We start from the raw sequence: 20,188 nt of genomic DNA on the forward strand, positions 1-20,188 counted from the left end.
TTTTTATTCTGGTGTACAAAAAGAGAAAGAAAGAAAAGTGCTTTGTTTTACAAGAGTAACACCTGAGGCAACTGTGAGCTACTCAAGACTTCAATGAAACTCTCACTCCTCAATTTCACAGCTGAGGTGAGAGAGACACAGCAAGTTAACATCACAACTGACATGCAACAAATAACACTTTACAGTCTGCTCATTTTCTCGGAAATTCACAGCTACCTTACTGTACCAGTGCTATAGGAGAACAACCTTGTTCTTTTTCATCAATAAGGTGGAATAACAGGATTTTGAGTTTGTTTTTTTAAAAACTAACTGTGAAATAAGTATGCACTTAATTCTCCATTGTTTCCTTCTAAATTAATATAATACTGCTGTAATTTAAGCATTGTTAATTAATAGTAGATTTCTTCATGAAACTTTTATTATACTAAACTATTGTATAATGTAACACGTTATAACTGTCAATGCAAAAATAAACATTCTTTAATAGTATTCCAATATGTTATATGTTAAGTGTTTGAAAAAAGCCAATTAAGTCAGAGTCCATTCTTCTTCCTTTAAAATACAGTACAGAAATAACTAGCTCCCCACATGTAAAAATTGTAAAACAAAAGAGTATATAAAATAACTTAAATACACTGCAATGCACTGAAGAACATTAAAAACCCATTAATAAGTTACTCAATAATGCTAAATATTCAAAAGCTGAGATTATATTGATGGCTTAGATTGCGTCCAAAGAAGTTTGGATGGTGCTCTTTACTGTTGCTGAAGAAAGATTAGGAAATCCACAATTCAAGTCACGCAATGTGAATCTGCTACAAAATGGTCAATGTTCTCTATTGTTTTAGTTACCATTAACAAACCTAGGAGCAAAACCAAGATGTCCATTGCCTTATTTGAAATTCCATTAAAAAAACAGGGAGATACAACCAGTACTGCTTACAGTATATCAAATAATTCTGTATTATCGATTTCACTTTGATAAACAGATCTGGAAGATTTTACCACAGTGTTCTTCATACACTGTGTAAAGGAAGTGGCTATTTATATGGGTTGTGGGGGTGGATAATGTAACTTAGCTATTATTTTTCTCAAAGTCTATTTTCAGTAAAATGAAGCTCCTACAGTAGGTTGGTATATAGCTTACCTCCCCCAGCTTCTTTCTCTTCCTCGTCAATGCTGCTTTTAATGCTTTCATACTCTTCGTCTATGTTTTGATTGCCCCGGATCTGGCTGAGAACCCGACGGGCCTTCTGAGTCTTTCCTTTCTGGATGAGCCAGCGTGGACTTTCAGGAAGAAACAGAAACCCGAGGAACTGCAGCACTGCTGGGACAACTGAAAGACCCAGCATGTATCTGCAAAAGAAAGACGAAATGATCTTTCAGTATCTCAAGGGGTAGAGATGTGCAGACACAAAACTTTAAAGAAAACAAAGAACTGACATTACTAGACTGCAAAACCATTGAAAAAACCCAGCACATTTTGGTAAAAAATACTTTTTTTTACTAGCTTTAGAATATAGTCAGAGCAGTGGAAAAACAGAGTAAGACAATAATTGTACAGAAACCTTTTTGGAAAAGAGTGCAAATTAAATTATTGGTATATCAGGACATCACTCTAATGTTAAAAAATATATATTTAAAATGTACAGTAGATTGTATATAAATTGTCCTTCCCAAACATGTTTAACTGGTAACACAGTAAGACTGGTAAATAGTTCTGTCTTAACCACAGATCATATTCTGGAAAAAAGTAATGCTATCAATAATTCCATTTTCTAATGATTTGCTAATTATAGAGGTATACAGAATTCATCTGATCAGAGGTATTTGTACTGCTATCACTATTTACTTAAACCTAATATGAATTCATGACTAGTCTTATGATTAAAAAACATTTAATTTAGCTGAACAACAGACCCTAATTATTAGAGTAAACAGGCATCTGTAGTTGCATTAAAGTGACAAGAGCCGTAATTACATTTTTACTGACTAAAGCAGTAATTAATGGAATAACCACCATAGACTACACAGTACAGACAGAACTGTCAATATTTTTAGAAGGGGGATTTTTTCTACTAGTCAGTTCTTACTTGTGGTCATGTCAGGAAAAATTACTTCTCTTCCTGACAGAGTGTTACCTTCACCTCATTACCTCCTACTGACAAATGATGCCATCTGGGCAGACATAAGGTTGAGTGTAAAAAAAAAAATAACACACTCTCAGGATTTTTCCAATGTGTAGAAATGATAGGGACATTGTTTCCAAGAAAAATAAAGCACAACACTAATTTACAGCAACCCAAATCTGAAGAAGCTACTGTATACAGTATATGAAAAAAACTTAGGTGTTAACACATCATCGACATCTATTTGACAATGTGGGGAAGCAATAAAAGGTGAATGTGAGGAAGCAATAAACAGAGGGAAGGCAAACAATATTACATTATATGCAGTGCCTTGCAAAAGTATTCAGACCCTAGCACAGTTTACACATTTTGCTGCTCCATACATTCAAAGCAAAAACCAAATGGAAAGAAATTATTAATGTCAATGAAATTTTACAATCCATGATTCAATAAGTATTTCAAACTTTAGGTAAGCAAACCTTAGGTGAACAAAATTACTTTAATGAGCCACACAATTATCTGCCTCTGTCTCTGTGTAATAATAGTGGTTCACATGGTTGCAGAATAAACACATCTGTTTCTAAGGTGGTCTTAGAGAAGGGTATAAAAATATTTCAAAGACCCTTAAATATCTCTTTGAAGGTAATAAGTAATTTATTAACATTTATTAACTTTGAGTTATAGAGTTATAGCATTCAGTGGCCAAAATGGGTAAAATTGTCCAAAGGCCACCAATATTCCGGTCACCCCACAAAGGAGTGAAAATGACATCTAAAATCTTGCCTGGGAATTGTAAAAATAACCAAAGTGATACTGCAAACATGTACTGGCAAAAGGTTTTGCAGTCAAACAAGACAAAATTAGAACCTTTTGCTTTAAATGCAAAGCTTTCTATCTTACTCAAGCATTGTGTATTAGATAACACCATAAAGCATGGTGGTGGCAGCATTATGTTCCTTATGTTTCTCAACAGCATGTTTTGAAGTTCCAGACGCTTAAGGTTTCATGATGTTTAAAATAAAATACTGAGTTGTAAAGTAATGTGTATGTAGAACTTTATAATTTCACAAAAATGGACACCAGAGGAAGGGTCTGAATACTTCAAGACACTATGGCTACAAGAGTACCATTTAAATAAAGGAATGCTATGTTAAGCTTTCAAAATACACTACAAAGACCTAATTTACAAAGTTGCTCTGGAATCAATCCAAAAAAAAGATACAGGATGCCTTCCTGGACTCAAAGGGATGTTTTTTACCCTATACTGACACGGTAAAAAAAAACCTGAACCTTTTTAGTCTTGAATAGAGAAGACTAAGAATTGACCAGATTCAAGTGTTCAAAATTCTCAAAGGCATTAAAAGCCCTATGAATTTCTTCAAATTAAGTAGTGAAACATGGACTGAGGGATACAAGTAGAACGTGCTTTTAAAATTAAGAACAGGAAGCACCTTTTTACCAGAAAAAGTTTGTAAGGAGTAGGGAACATACTGGTGAAGACTAAACCTTGGCTTCTTTCAACAGATGGTAAGATGGAATTGGATCATTTAGCTATTTAGCAACTATGTTAGATGGGATTAAGGTACACAAACATATATAACTCATAGAAAATAGTAAAGAGTAATAAGTAGTATCATTTTTTACAGTGCATTTTGATTTTGACATCATGTTATGATTAAGTCTTTTGCGGTTTTCTGTTGGAATTAGGTTCTTCAGAGACGTTTATGAAGATTTCTCTTGTGCTTTAACAACGTATTTTACCATGCGTCTATTTTTTTTACCATTAGTCATTCAGGTTTTTAAAACAAAAAATATTTTTAATCAACATTTCCTGACTGTTATTTTAGGTACTGTAGATACTATTATACTGTACATGTTTGTGCTGGCACTTGAACTGTTGAATGTGATACCTACCTGATGTGGATGGAGGCTCAACCAGAATTGGTTCGTGTAGCATATAATATCTTTGAAGTTGTGGGGAGGTTTTGTGTTGTCTGCTTTTAGAAACTTGACTCTTGAGCCCAGTTTAGCCCATAAGAAGGTAGCAAGAGAGGTTTCAAGACTCAAGATCAATGTAAGGCCATAATGGCACTTTTTAATGTCCTACATTATTTAAATACTTTTTTAAAACAGTCTAATGATTTGTCCTTTTAACTTACAATGATTATATTTTTGTGAGAAAAATCCCCAAAAAGTGTTTGATATTTTCTTCAGTAAATCGAACATACCCATCAGATAAGTTTATATCTCAGGGGTTTTCCAACCAGTTTAATTCAAACTGTAGTTTTACTAATGTCCTACAGGCTATTTTACTTACTGCTGGGGCAAAAACAGTAAAAGAAGTAGACTGCTCTGACCTTTAACTGGGGGCACTGTGATATTGCTGTGTCCCTGACTAGGTTAATAAGATATACAGCAGGAATAGTTAAATTGTGCAATACAAGATAGAATGAAAACAGTACTATGTAGGTATTTCATGGTATATATGGTTTGAATGAAAAATAAGCAGAAAACTATATTTGGAAAATCCTTTATCAGTTTATATGTTAATAACATACGTTTGAAAAGGGAAGCATTCCCTTATATGATACCTTATAGATTGAATATAGAATTAGTCTTGAAATTTTATCAATTGAAGCTGATAAAATATTTTAATAAGTTGTTTGAATAAATAGATCTACCTTTGATATATTAGATAATTATTTTATAATTATTTGAATAAATAATTCGGTACTGATTGCTATTAACACTGTTGTATACAGTATATGTTGGTTCATGTCTATTTACTTTTAAATTCATTATATAGCAATAGTATTAGTACTATGGATTTTTTTCAGGAATGTTTGATTATACATATGGCTTCTTCTCACATGGAATCATGCAGCTAAGGAATGTTTGGTTATATTACCAAGTGTCTATTTCCTGAAGGCTTTTGTATGCCGAATCATATTGAAAGCAAAGGTTTCCACATACTGTAGGTATGACACACATGTAAAGTAAGCAAAAACCATCCATTATGTCAGGGGATGCTTGATGTCAATCATACAAATGGGTCTGGTTGCCTACAATTACAGTACTGTATGTCTAGCATGGCTGCAAGAGGAGTCAGGGCATGTTTACCAAGACCAGTGATCAAGACTGCTCAACTTACTGATGTTTCATGAGCAACAGTGTCTACGGTAGTGTTAGTAGGGAACTCCAAGGAAAAGCCATCATTGCCAAAACTTGTACCTCAAGTAAAACACCAGTGCCACACCCTGATTTCAGCTTTCATTCTATCAGTTACTGGTCTAGAGTACTAACCACTAGTCCACATTGCTTTAAGAGTACTTTGTTTACTTTGTACTTTGTTTTTCCACTTTGTTTTAAGAGTACACTTTCCAACTCTCAATGACATTAAAATGCCAGAAATACAGTAAGTTGACAGGGTATTACTAGGGTATTACCAGCTTTGCCGTCTTGTTTCTATTTCATATGAACAAATGGAAATATCCCAAAAGTACCCTGGACAAACATGCTTATCCTATTAAAATAAGTTTTGCAAAAAATGCTACAGAAATAAGTAACCTGCTTCTCTCTGTTACTAGTATCTTGCTATCATGTTTCCTCTTAGGACTTACTGCAGAAACTTTCCACAAACTTCAAATAACAGGAAAAATTTAGTTTCACTACATGCAAAAACAACTTATATAAATGTTACCAGGGCTTGCTGTGTGTGCAGCTTGAACTGTCCATCACACCAGAACTACTTGTTCTAAATAAAGGTGACTAGTACACCCAGGAGTGCATGCCCACATGCTGACATCCTGATGAAGATTTTTGTGTGTAAAACAGTTGACAGTGGACAATAAATTAATATGAAGTAGTGTGTGTGAACATCTTGTTCATTTCATTCTTTTTGGCAGGATAACAAAACAATAACTTTAGATATATGTTCTTTTTAAAAAATGTATAAGTAAAATTAATAAGGAAAAAATAACCATTTGGTAGAATGTTCTGCAGCATTCCCCAATATTAAGACCTTACCAACCAAAAAATACATCTTAATGGTCAAGCTGTACATCATGACTCTTCAAACATTTTTAACAACATGGACATGATATTGGGTCCAAGACTAAGTCAAAGCCATTGTTTGAGTGCAGTAGAGTGTTCCACAAATGTGCCTTTACAATAGAGATTTTACCTTAAAAGCAGCATTCAATATCCTATTAAAAATGATTATCAACTATGCAGTTATCAGTAATAAAAGATCAATGGGGATACAGACTGTGGTGGCTATCAATGATCTATTACTATGTATATGATATTGACATTATTATAACAAAATTTAATTACACACTATTCTAATATATCATTGTCATCTCTTACTCATGGCTTTACGACCAGCACCTCAAACTATAAGATACGTTCAATTTTTGTCCTTGTTTCACTTTTTTTTAAAGATACTACTAAACTGTATTATTACAACATTAATTGTATTCGAGCGACTCAAAGAATTTGTTTCAATTCTAGCAATGGCCATTTTTCTGTAGCATGAGTCACTGTCGTCAGAAATAATATTCCTCTACAAAAGCAGGCTCTAATAAGGTTTTGAAAAAAGCCTCCCTCTCACAGCATGCGATACTGCATAAAATCAAAGCATACTACTGACTTCACATCAAGAGTTGTGGTCTACAAAGCAAGTCACTCCATACCTTGAATTACTGTCTTAATACCTACTGTGGAGTTTTTTCTAGTTTAACTAATCTGGCATTTTAAGGGTGTTGACAGATGAAGCTGATTAAATCCTTGCAATTCTGCATCAATTAACAAATTGCCTGTTCTTTCTTTTTTTCACAAGCAAAGTGCCAATCATTCTTTAATGCAGAAACTTTGATGCGTATTTATCACTCATAGTAGGAGCTCATAGCTAAAGGGCAAGCCTATCCATGAAATGCCACATAAATGTTACTGAAATCCCCATGTACTACAGCTCATATGGATCATCCTATTAAGATTATATTGTTTGCTTAGGTTTATTACCATAAATTGTTTAAGCTAAATATCCTGTTCCATTGAAATAAATGTGTACAATTTCACCATAATCTCTGAATGTATTCCTTAATTGTATTAAAGCAGTTTTATAATACACAGCATTTGAAATAATTATGGAAGAATAGGAAAAGTGTAATGTGCTATACGTAATGCACACATATTGTGTACATTGTAGTGCTCTCGGGTTCACGTGTGTATGCGCCCTCGCCGCTGCCGCCTCAGATCGGCCCCCCACCAATGGGGACTTGAACCCGGGCCTCTGGCGTCACTCGACAGGGACCCAGCCAGTTGAGCTAAAGGGAAATCTCCTGTCAGCCTGGCGGCTGAGGTCCCTGCTATTCACACGGAAGGGCGGTGACGTCACCGTGCTGGTAAGCCAGCTCGCACAACCTGTAATGTCGACCGTATGCGTTACAATATGTAGAGTACATATACCTAGCTCATTTAATTATTTTGGCTGGGCAACAAAACAATAACTTTGGATATATGTTCTTTCTGATTTGTTTTTTTTTAATTTTGTAAGCAAAAAGAAACAGAAACAAAATAACCCTTTTGTAGAATGTTCTGCAGCATTCCTCACTTACATTATTAAGGCCTTACCAACCAAAAAGACATCTTAATGGTCAAGCTGTACATCATGAGTCTTCAAACATTTTTAACAATGTGGGCATGATATCGGATCGAAAGCTAAGGCAAAGCTATTGTTTGAGTGCAGTAGAGTGTTTCACAAATGTTCCATTACAACAGATATTTTTCCATAAAAGCAGCATTCAGTGTTCTCTAAAACATATGGTCTAAATAAGACTAATAAAACCACCAAACAAACTATGTAGTTATCATTAATACAAGATCAATATCCAATCATCTTGGTTGATATCAGACCATAGGTTTTGTTGAAAATTTAGTGGATTGTTTGTTTCAGGATGAACTTTCCCAGCAACCCAGTCTTTGACCACAGCCAGTATCAAAAGTGAAAAAAGAAAAATCCTAACAATCACTCCTTGAAAGTTTAAAAAATATATATAGCTATTAGAAACAACATAGAACTCAGAAACAGAATTGTGAAAAATAAAGAAGGAGATTAAAGTTAATAAAAATGCTATTTTTAAACATGGAAATAATATTTTATTCCCACACAATTTGGTATCAACAATTGCTCTTGGTAACAACTCCTGTACGATGCACAGAAAAAACGAGAACTTGTAGCCATGCTCCTCCAACACACCCACCCTTTAGTCATTCATCTTTTGGCATCCTGCAAGCTCCACAGTGCCTTATATACTGTAAGGTATAAACCATGACAAATGTTGAATCAGTCATATAATTCACAGCTTTTGAGTGCCATCAGACACGAGAAAATATAAATTCTTTGCCAGTTCCACACTTGGAACTGTGTCCCAATACTGTAGATACATTCTTGTGACATCACCCTCTGATCTTGCAGCTGATTAAGTCATCAGACCAGTACTTTCATTTTAAATCTAAGGTATTTCAATGAAAGTTATTTTCTTTAATGAAAGGGGTAAATGCAAGAGAAACCAGATTTATTTGCTGCAGCTGTCTATCTAAATAAAAATGTTCACAAAATTGTGGTGGCAAAGATTACATTTTAGCCATGGAAGAGGAATTACATGAAAGTGGAAGTACAAGTTAAAAATGCAGCACAAAGAAAATACTTATGTGCAAGGCTGCACATGCTGGAAATGTTAAACCATTTACAGATGATCACTGTCTTTGCTAATGAGCTGTTTTCATCAGCTTTGGGCTAAGAGTAGATGGACTGTAAATTTATTTGAAACATGGCTAAATGGAAGAAATATAAAGATAGCCTTTAAACCTGTAGGACGAATGGTCCTGTAATGAACCAAGCAGAATATTACTGCTGTGAAACACTACCCTGACGGCTTTGTAGGTTGTGAATGTTGAAAATAAATGTAAAAGTTAGAAGGGGTGACATGTAAATGGAATTTACTTTGCCACTGGATTGGAAAATATTGAAAAATACAGAAAATGTATGGCTTGATGCATTCAAATAGTTTCTTTTGTTTTGCATTTTTCAATTTATTAATACGATATGCAAATATATATGTATATTCTACTTTGTAATATTAATGATGTTGAAAATAACAAAGGTACAAATTGATTTTTTAATAATAATTGTACGAGTTCACAACGAACAATTGAATTTACACATGAGAAATCTATAGTTTAGTTTGTTGATGAGCTGTTGATGATGAACTGTTTCGGATTTAGATTGTTAGTTAAATTTGGAATACTGTATGTACCCGAATGTGGATTAAGTTGGTGAAAGTGTGGATTATGTAATGAATACATCTGGCCCGCACTCCCCTTGTTTTCAAAGCCACACATCCTCTTTAGTTAACAGTGAATAAGGCAATAGAATCAACACAAAGATTAAAGGGTGACATCACAAGGAGAACTGCTGCCAACTATGGGAGTGGTGGATCTATTACTGACATCACTGCAAGTCTGCAGGCACCCAGCAAGTCAAAGGATTTGTCTTGCCAAAGGATGTGCAACTAGTGCCTTCTGTACCTTGACGTCACTCTTACTGTATAATTATGTGCTGCTGCACAGAGGATCCCAAACTCAGCATAACCCGGGCTTGAACCACTGAGTTCACCTGGTCTCTGAATTCTCCTGTTACTCTGAGCGAGCAGTTTTAAAATATGTGCCACTCAGGAGCTCTGATAAATGCTCTTTTAAGTGATACTTACATACACCCTTTGTTAAACAGTGCATTGTTATGTGCTTCCACCTGATTCATACCTCCATCCATCCTTTGGAAGGTAGCTGAAAGCCCCATCAATGACACTTGCAATGAACTGTCCACCAGTGATGAAGAGGGTGTTGATGGTCACTAATTGTCCTCTCAGCTGAGGAGGGGCAGCCTCTGCAATATACACTGGTACTGTCATGGAAGCAATACCTGTGGGGAAAAAAAACCAAGAAAATACTTTCATGAGAACAAATGTTTAATTCTATATAGATTTTAATGCAAACTTTTGCATCCTGATGAGATCCTTGAATCAATTAACTACTAAGAAATGCTCTAGATGGATTGAATAGTCTGCTCTTATTTGTAATCTTTCATATGTTCTTATAACTAACATGATAATTTGTTTTAAATATTAATATTTTATTCCATTTACCTCTTTCTATTATGCTTTTTTCAAATTCATAAGCATATTTCTTGAGAAATATAAAATAATTAAATGATGCAAATACTGTTTACATAAACTAATTCTTAATGTGTTTAAAATGAGAGAAAAATTACTGGGAAAGCTGTTCAGTTTTAGAGTGATGTATTTTTTCCACAAGCAAGTTGCCAGTTTACAGGCAAAATATTCACAAAATCACAATACAATATTTTCATTTGCTAGACCCAGATTTCAGTCTCAGTTTTTACAGTTACTGTTACATTGCAGGAGTGCATGTTAACTAAAATATTCATAAATATTATCATATCAATAGTATTTTGTACTTATGTGTTTCTATGGTGGGTAATAATCTAGCAAAGCAAGTTCAATATACAGGTGAACTGATACTGACACTGGCTTGCAAGATCATCTATTCACTCTTGAAACCTGCTAGGGACTCATAACTATCATCCATAAAACTAATGGACTAATGTACAAATATTAAAGCACTTGAAGGATACAATGTTAACATCTATCAGTAATGTTTATGTAGCCCGGAGCAGATAATAAATATGATTTATATCTTGTACAACACAAAATGAAAGTCATTATTCAGGAAGGATTTCATTTCTTGTGTATTTACCCTTCCTGATGAAAGCTCCTGTGGTTGTGTTGGGATTACACCGTCAGCATAATAGACAACATGCTGTCTGATGCATACAACTGCGTCAGTCAGCATATAAAAGAATCTAGCCAGTTACGAGAAACATAAACCAAAAAAGTTCTGAATTTATTTGTTTCCAATCTCCTGATTGTTTTGATATTGAAATAGTATTGACATCAATTACCACATTATTAAAACATTTTACTATAACCTCATACAGAACTGTTATCAGCATTCAGTGCCATGGTAAAGTAGAGCTACAGTATCGGAACTGAGCTATGATCCCAAATATGAGACTCAGCTACTCAACAATTGAGAATGCTCAATTTTTAACACTCTAATCTTAACACACAGTTGTACCACATAAACCACCAGTGTATTAATGACAGATCTCAGGTTAAGTCCTGCCACGACCATTTTTTAAGAAAAGAGAAAAGAACTGTAAGCCGTAAGAGACTTAGCACTCTATATATGTATATTTTTTTAAAACCAGTGTTTTTTATTTTGGATATTGATTGGATGTTTTGCGGTGTCATTTTGATTAATTGCTCCTAAATGACTGATACACTTGAGTGATTTTGTTGCGTAGTCAGTAAATCACCTCATTAATGACAGAATTGAAAGGGCACAGATAATGAAGTGATTTGATCTGCTTAATGTCAAGCCTGGTGAAAACCAACGAAGACAAATACAGAAAGGAAAATATATGCCCTGCTTGTCACAGAGAACATCACCTTTGTACAATCATTGTGTTGATGACTGGACTAAGTACGTGCATTAGAACACATTGTTCACTCATTGTTCACAACCAGCAGGTTTCTCTTACGGTTTCCACATTATTAAAAACCGCTAAAGACGTTAAACAGACCCTGTGTGGCACAGCGGAAGCCCTTAAAGGGCAAGAACCAAAACTACAGTCTGAACATACATTTGATACATACATACAAATGTTACATTTGAACATACAAAGTTTTAATAACAAACCCATGGGAAATAACACTATACCATTGTCTATAACACAGTCTAAGGTCAAGGATATCAGGCAAATAGGATATCAGGATTTACAAGTCCTGACATGTCTAACAGGCGTAAGACAAAACACTGAGTCCCTCCAAAACCAGACTTTGGCGATCACGATGTGATCCAAATACAGAGACCCAAATCCCAAGACCAGCACTGCTCCATAGGAAGGCATCTGTCACCAGAAACCGGATACGAGGCCATTCCCATGGGGTAAACCAGGAACTTCTTAACCCAGGAACAGGGAGAAGAATTCACGAAGAAGTCCGGAACCAGGAATAACCGTGAGTCTATGCCGAAGATCCACAACCAGGAAACCGTAAGCTTAAGTACTGGAGCAAGTCCAACTGTACAACCTGACACCGGAGATGTTACAAATCTGACAATGCTGAGCCCCGAATACAGGGTTAATCAACCTTTTATACAAGGAAGCGACCAGTAAACCGATTCTGATTGGCCACCACATAATCAGCAACAGTCTAAGAGTGTTCTGACAATTAATGCTTCCTGACAGTTTCTAGCCTTACAAGATTTTACAGCCAAAGAACTTGGTCAATTACACATCACAATCTGGAAATCCATGGGCTACGACACCTTGTCAAGACCAGTGAGGAGGTCCAAGTATGATGGTCTGGATAAGGAGTGTGTTACGTCCCAGTGTGTGTTCTGTGTGTGTTCTTTCTGTTATGTCCACACTGCTGACCCTTGATTGTTCTCCCTTCCCCATTGGCCCACCATTACACCACACTTTCAGTTGATGTCATCATCAATTAGCTCTCAGCCAATCAGAATACATCTTATTCAGCATATAACATGGAGGTTTTCAGCAAGGAGAGGCCTTTCGTTTGACTTCGGTCCCTTTTGGTTTTGGTTATCACTTCGCTTCGCTTCTGGTTATTGCTTCGGCTTTGTTTGTTGGTTTGTTTTGCTTTGTGTGTGTGTATTTTCGTATAGCTTCGGGTTTGTTGTTTTGTTGGTTTTTTTTGTTAGTTTCTTTGTATTTTCGTTTGTTTGTGTGTTCATCCTTGTTTTGCCATTACCTTGCCCCAGTGTTACATGTTCAACTTTTGTGTTCTTTTGTACTCTGCCCCTGTTGATTACTCTTGTTTTCCCTTATTTGTATTCCTGGTTCACTTGTGTTTTTGTGTGAACTCTTGTATATAAGGTTAGTTTAGGTTGTTGGGTACACTTTACACACTTAGTTGATTTTGTATTAGTACACTAGGTTAGTACGGGTGAGTGCCATTTGTCTTGTATGGTTTTGGGTAGTCAGTGCAGGTTAGCTAGGGTGTTGAAGACGCCGAAGACCATGTGTTTCGGGTTTTCTTTTGTAGTCAGATTAGCTTTCCCTCACTGTCCTAGCCAGCTCCATTTTGTTTGTTATTTTCTTTCCTTTGGCACCACTCTAGTTCCTTACCCTTGTTATCACGCTTCCTAGTCCCTCACCAGAATCCCCCTGCTTCCAAAAGAATTATCCTAAATGTTACACCCCTTTACCCCTAGACACTTGGGGTCGTAACAGAGTGTCTAGCAGCTACAGAGCTACAGACCCCACTTGTAGTGTTTGATGGCAATGCTACTGCTTAGCACTGCATGGATCAAGTCCTGGGACCTCACTTGCTGCCCTTCTTCTGGGCTCCACTTCACATGACAAACATTCCAGCACAACAAAATGTTGCTTGTAAAATAATGTTTTTTCTTTCTATAGAGATTAGAATGTGACAGTTATACAGAAGAGCTCTATGTAAAGAAAATTACGTTTTCTAAATTCTTAGTTAAAGGTCTTTCATTGTTAAGACAGCAAAAGATATTTATCCAATATTGTATTCAAGCTCACAATTTTCTACAAATTAACTCTAAGACCATGACTTGGTTGAGATAGATCCTGAGATACATTAGTGCAGCAAAAATATTCAAAATTACAACCCTCTATTATATACTTCTGAAATACAAGTCTAATCAAAACATGCTTTACAATTTGGATTTTTAAATAAAACTACAGGTATCATTATTTTGTATTAAAATTATTATTTTACTACAGAATAAGTCTTATGTTTTGAAAGGTGTACATCTTATGAAACATTCCACATCATTGAGTATCGCAAAAGTACACAATGTAGACCAGATTGAGCAAGTCCAAAGTGGAATCTGCCCAGTACACAAAATTATTTTATGGTATTTTACCAAGAGCAAATGTAACATTAGAAACATTTTGTAAATGAAAAAATAAGCTTATCTTAAAAAGAAGGTGCAATCTTGTTCATGTAAAAAACAATGATATCACCAGGAATCAAGCTTCTTTGTGAGCTCTTTTTTCTTGGATATGTAAATCCAATTCTTGACTTTTAAACTCAAAGGCTTTTTAATGTATGAAGTTCAGACTTTTTTCAAGATTATGTCCACCATATACAGTATTTTTGGATGCTGAAAGTACATTATGTGGTATAATAAAGCAGCCTATGTTTTACTTACATAACTAAACAAAACACAGGTGCTACCCGAATGACAAACAATGAAACACTCATAACTGTTGGCCAAATGTCTACATGTATATATAGCATGCTGCATTCAGTAATGTAGAATTGATTTAATTGTTGCTATGGAAATATTCCTTTTGAAAGACATGCATTAAGCTTCTACTGATCAATAATCAAAAAAGACATTATTACAGCTATTTTGGATTTTACAATATACCACTAGTCTATTTTAGGTAAGTGAACAATGATATACTGTAGACACTTAAACCTGATCTAAACTTGGTCAAAGATCAACATTCCAAAGCATAAATAGAAAACCCACATGATGTTAACAGGAAGCACTTTCACAGCTAAATTAAAAAAAATGCTAAAATTGTCTACAAAACAGGCTTGGAATAAATTATGTTGTTTTCCTCTGAAAATTGCAAACATAGAAAGAAAGGTTTCTATGGAGCTGCAGAAGTATTCCTATTACTATTGTCTATTTTCTTTAATTGACTAAACCTGCTAACACTTGCTAGGATATAAATAAAGTGAGAAGCATTTCAGCTTTTTAATGTAGAAGCCTAATAATACAGATTTGACCCTGATGTTTAGAGATTTGAGAAACTAATAGTTCATAATATTGGTTATGCTTTTCCATCCATCAATTAACAGACAGCTGTTTATTCCTGGTATAGGTCAAAGCAACTCAGTGCTGCTTTTGACACTGTTAACCATGCTATCTTACTTTCTCGTCTTGAGACTGTGTTTGGAGTTTGTGACACTGCTCTTAAATGGTTCAAGTCTTACCTCATACTGGGCCCCCTACATTAGAGCATTTACATGTTTCCCTTTGGTCTGCTTTTAAGATCACATGGCCTCAACTATCGTTTCTATGCTGACAATAATCAAATCTACATCCATATTAAACCTGGCTTGACGTTCGACCCACATGTGCAACATATTGTCAAAACATCATTCTTTCACTTCAGAAATATCACCAGTCTAAGTCCTATGTTATCGCTAACAGTGACTAAAAAGCCGAGCAACACCTTTGTCTTTGTCGTCGTCCAAAAACCCCTTCAAATCTAAGCTCAAAATCTTCTTCTTTATAAGGGTTTTTATGTAACTGGTTCTATTATTAACCCTTTTGCTCCTACCATATCAGTACTCACATCTACTTTCTCCTCTCATTGTATATTCTCATTGTGCATATCTTATGTATTTTTTATTGTTGTTATCATTCTGTAAAGCGCTTTGAGAAGCCACTTTTAAAGGTGTATTTATTATATAGGATTTATTATGTAAATTTATTTATTATATACTGATATATATACTTTCTCTTCTACAAATCACATGAAATAAATGTGTAAATTTATCAGCACAACACATCATTCTACACCATAACAATGGCCTTCTGAAAGACTTTCTGATGTACTAAAACAAATTAAAATACAACAGTTTTCATAACAACATAAAAGTCTTCAGTACTTTGATGCAAACAAGTGGTCATCCACAGGAAAGCAGTGGGAGGAAGTGAAAATGTATAATGAAAGAGTAATCCCCACATGTTAACTGCAGCTTTTCCACAGTCTCAAAAACATAAATAAGACTGGGCTCATTAGTGATGTTCAGGACCTTGAAAAAGCAGGGTCTAAAGGTCACTGTCTTTCACTTTAATAACCTCCCTTTTCAGATGTTTAGTGAAATGTCCAAAGGCTTGTAAAATATCACCATAAGCTGCTACTTGAGCTTCATGCATGTGGCATCCTCCTGGTACCATGCTGCTCTATTACATCTTTTAATTCAAAGTATGACAAGCCTAATCTATGCAAGCAATTAAAGCCATTTTATGAAGCATGCACATAGAGCATAGTTTTCACAGTATTACAAGCAGTATAAATACTGAATCACAATAACTGAAGTACAGGGGAGCACAAGACATAGCCATATTACAAAATAAAAAGTCTAAAGATAGCAATTATAGTTTTAATGGACCTAAGACTTCATTTAAGAACTTAAAACCAATGTAAATGCTAGTTAATAAACACATGCCTGAGGAATGGTGTGCAGAAGAATGTTTCTGCTTTCTAGGCCACTGAAAACCTTTCTATGGCAAAGGCTATCTGTACAGTCATGATATATCAAATCCCACTTAGTAGACACCAGTTGGCAAGGGGCTAGGGTCTACCAAAATAATCTAAAATACTTACATTATGTTAAATCTAAATTGACATACAGTAGCAAGGGGGAGAATACAAAGAAAACTACAAGGAAGGTACACAGGTAGTAGGGTCAAAAAGAAAAACCCAAGAGGAAAACAAAATGTCAAAAGATAGGTGAATGGTTGTACCTAAATGCCTGGAGTATTGTAAAAGGTACTGGAATTGTAATTGGAATCATACCGTAAGTGTACTTAATGAAACAGAGAGTTATGGTGACAAATAAAGTATCAGTGGATATACAGTACAGTGGTGGGAAGAGGGTGTATTTGTAGAGAAAATAATCTAGGGTGTATTTGTAAAGAAAATGTTTCATTATGGGAGATTTCAACTTCCCACACACAATTTGGGAAATTCATCAGGGATGTCAGCTGAAATGGAAAAGGTAGGTCTGCTAACAGCTGTTTGCTTACTCAGTTTAACAGAACATATACTACAGGGAAAACATTTTATCAATCTTTTTTTAATGAAGATAACAGTATGTAATAAAAAACAACAGTGTTCTTTTAAAACAGAAGTGAAGAAGAGCATAAGAGAAGTAGAATGGGATAAGGTAGGTATGAGGCAATAGGAAACACATGGGAGCTGCTTAAAGATATTCTGTTTGAAGTGCATAATAGATTCATCTTAAGACTAAGTAAATGAAAGCCTAGAAAGCAGAGGTCAAAAAGGTTAATAGATCAATTAGGAAAAACATAAGAAGAAATAAAGCAATTTATAACCATTTGAAAGTAGTACAACCTACTGAAAGCATGGGTGAAAAATAATGATATGTCAGTGTGAGGGACAGAAAAGAACATTAAAATTGACACTTTTTAAGTGTTAAAACAGAACAAAAACAGTAAAGGACACAACTACTGTACGTGTATAAGATAAAAATGGAAATGTTTAAAGGGAAAGGGAAATGGCTCATATACTGAATTAATTTCTTTACTAATTTACTTCACCATTCACCAAATAATAAATTAAAAACAAAAACAAAAACAAAGTTCTATATGAAATAGTACTGACAAAGAAGACGAAGATGTGTTTCAAGAACTAGAAAAATGTGCAAGGAATTATTCTTATTCTTATTCTTGTCATTGTGGGTTTGATTCTGAAGTAAAGTACCTGACAATGCATGTCATTTACCATAGAAGGATTAGTTAACTGCAGGACTTGTAAATGAAATTCAGAACAAATAGACACAACTTTAGAAAGGGAAAAGATGCAGATGCTATTTAATACAGACAAGTGCGTATTGTTACAGATGACTTTTAAGTATTCATAATCCTGAAAATACTGACAAGTCAACTAAATGGATATAGTCAGAATCAGAAATGCAAACCAAAGAACACAACTGGAAACTAAATGGAAGAGTATTTAAAATGTTCTTGTTAAAGTTCTCTCGCAATTCACCTGGATAAGCAATTTCTTCTCCACTTAATCTGTTATGTAGTGGTGCACAATGGCAGCTGTGTACCACTAAAAGATATGAAAGATATGTGGAGGTCTGGAACAAACTATGCAGCTATGTTGTTGAAGCTGCCTTGCTTCAAGAAATGGCTCAATGAGATCCTCAGATCGATTAGCTACCATTTAGAAACAAAATAAAAATTCTAAATGGAGTGGATAGTGTCCTCGTCTTTTTTAAACTTATTGTGAAAATCAGGATCCTGACAGAGAATTTAATTGAGCTATCATAAGGCTCAGGACAGAATTAACTAAGAATTAAGGCATTTAAGGCATGGAGAAAGGTACAGAAGTCACTTGTGTTTTCTATAGAAATGAAAAAGAAAGTTGTGCATTCTGGGATGCATTGTGATATTACCGTTGAATTATAGTATGCCTACAGTATTAAACAAGGATATTTGTTTTGGCAGCTTTAAAAAGAAGGGAACTGTTTGTACAATTTCATGTTGGTGTTTAGTATTTTTTATAATATCCTGTATTATCTGGGATAGGTTCAGTCAGTGTCGGAACTCTTTGAAGGTTCCTTGTGTGCTCAGTAGAGAACGGACTCAAGACCACTTTTTTAAGATTGCATATTCTGTATCAGAATACAAAATATCAAGACTGTTTATAACCTCAATCAAAGTTTTTTTTTTTAACTTTTCCTTAAAAATAATTTTAAATTGATCACAGGTTGTCTTCTCCTAAAACTGCTATGGGTTAATGCAGTATGCTGGTGAATGTTTATGAGGGTATGCTTTTAAAGGTCAGGAAAATACCAGCCGGTTTACATGAACAAAGTACATTGTAAACATCAGGGAAGATGAAGGGGAGATGAAGGTTTGTCTGCAGGCAGAAGCCTGGTGACAGATCAGTCTATGGGTTCAGAGATACTGCTGACAACATAGTGTTCAATGCTGAGCACTGCCTGTTTCACTTAAAACAATTTAACCTGGAACTTGGAAATCTTTACTAAATGGTTTATGACAAGGTAATAAAATATTAATGTTACCAATAAAATATTAAAAGCTTTCTTATTTAAATAAAAATAATGGTATTTTTATAAGTACTGCTGCAAAGATTTAAACAATACCTGCATGCACTTGACTGTTCCGTGACTGGGAACTGAACAAGTCTCAATATATCTACATAAATCAATAGATTTTACATCCACAAATTTACACAGTTACAGTGTAGAGAAAGTGCAAAGTTTACAGCTGCTTAATACGCCTGGCTGAAATGAAAACAGTAGAAATATAGAATTCAGGTGAAGTAAAAATTAATCGTATTAGTATTTACTGTATACAACACCTTATTAAAAGCACATTATTACAAAATTGAGTTTTAATTTATGAAATGTTTTAATTTATGAAATGCTGAAAAAATCTTACAATATAAATAAAAATCAACACTAATATTTAAGCAAGAATCTCTGACCATCTTTAAGGTTGTAGGTTCAACCAATGGTGAGGACAAATGCAACTTTAATTTTAAAATGTATTTTAATTTTAATTGCACAGAACGAAAGAATAGTATTCCACTATTTTTGCTATCCATATTACTTCCTCATACAGTACCCTCTTTGATTACAAGAGTGTGTGAAGCGCAACAACTTGTAAATTAAATCAGGAGCTGATTTAATGCATCGTAATATACACTTTTTCTTGTATTTTATTAATTAAAACCTTATTTTAAACTGTGAATTCAATTCTAATTTGTATTGAGAACCTTAGTAGCATCTTAACATTCCTATATGCAGTAAATAAGGACAAGAAAGGATACAAAATGGAAACGGCCCTGCTACATGGAAATACATGGAAAGATATATAGTTGCAATAACAAGAGGAGACAGAAGGACAAATAAATGGGTTACAGCACAAACAAGAGTACATGATGCCATGTAAGTGAAGTCACTACAAGGGGAAATACACTACACTACAGTTGCATAGCAAAATGAACAGATCACTACAACAATGAAATAAGGAGCCAGATTCCAACAGACTAAAAAAGTCCAAGAAGTAGACCTCCTGTAAAAAACCAAAACAAAATCAAAACAATTGAAAATAAT

General features: G+C 34.6%; 1 protein-coding gene across 2 annotated transcripts in view; it reads right to left on the reverse strand.

The window, feature by feature from the left end:
- slc2a13a (solute carrier family 2 member 13a) overlaps window positions 1-20,188 on the reverse strand; it is a 131,054-nt gene that overhangs the window by 89,904 nt on the left and 20,962 nt on the right. For both annotated transcript variants that reach the window (XM_088923623.1, XM_088923622.1), the window contains exons 2-3: window positions 9,954-10,113; window positions 1,148-1,356 (exon numbers count right to left, since the gene is read on the reverse strand). In XM_088923623.1, the coding sequence (XP_088779749.1) occupies window positions 1,148-1,356; window positions 9,954-10,113 (369 nt within the window). The remainder of the gene's footprint in view (window positions 1-1,147; window positions 1,357-9,953; window positions 10,114-20,188) is intronic.

Source organism: Atractosteus spatula, chromosome 8, assembly GCF_055471065.1.
Source record: "Atractosteus spatula isolate fAtrSpa1 chromosome 8, fAtrSpa1.hap1, whole genome shotgun sequence".
In the NCBI taxonomy this organism is placed as follows: domain Eukaryota; kingdom Metazoa; phylum Chordata; class Actinopteri; order Semionotiformes; family Lepisosteidae; genus Atractosteus; species Atractosteus spatula.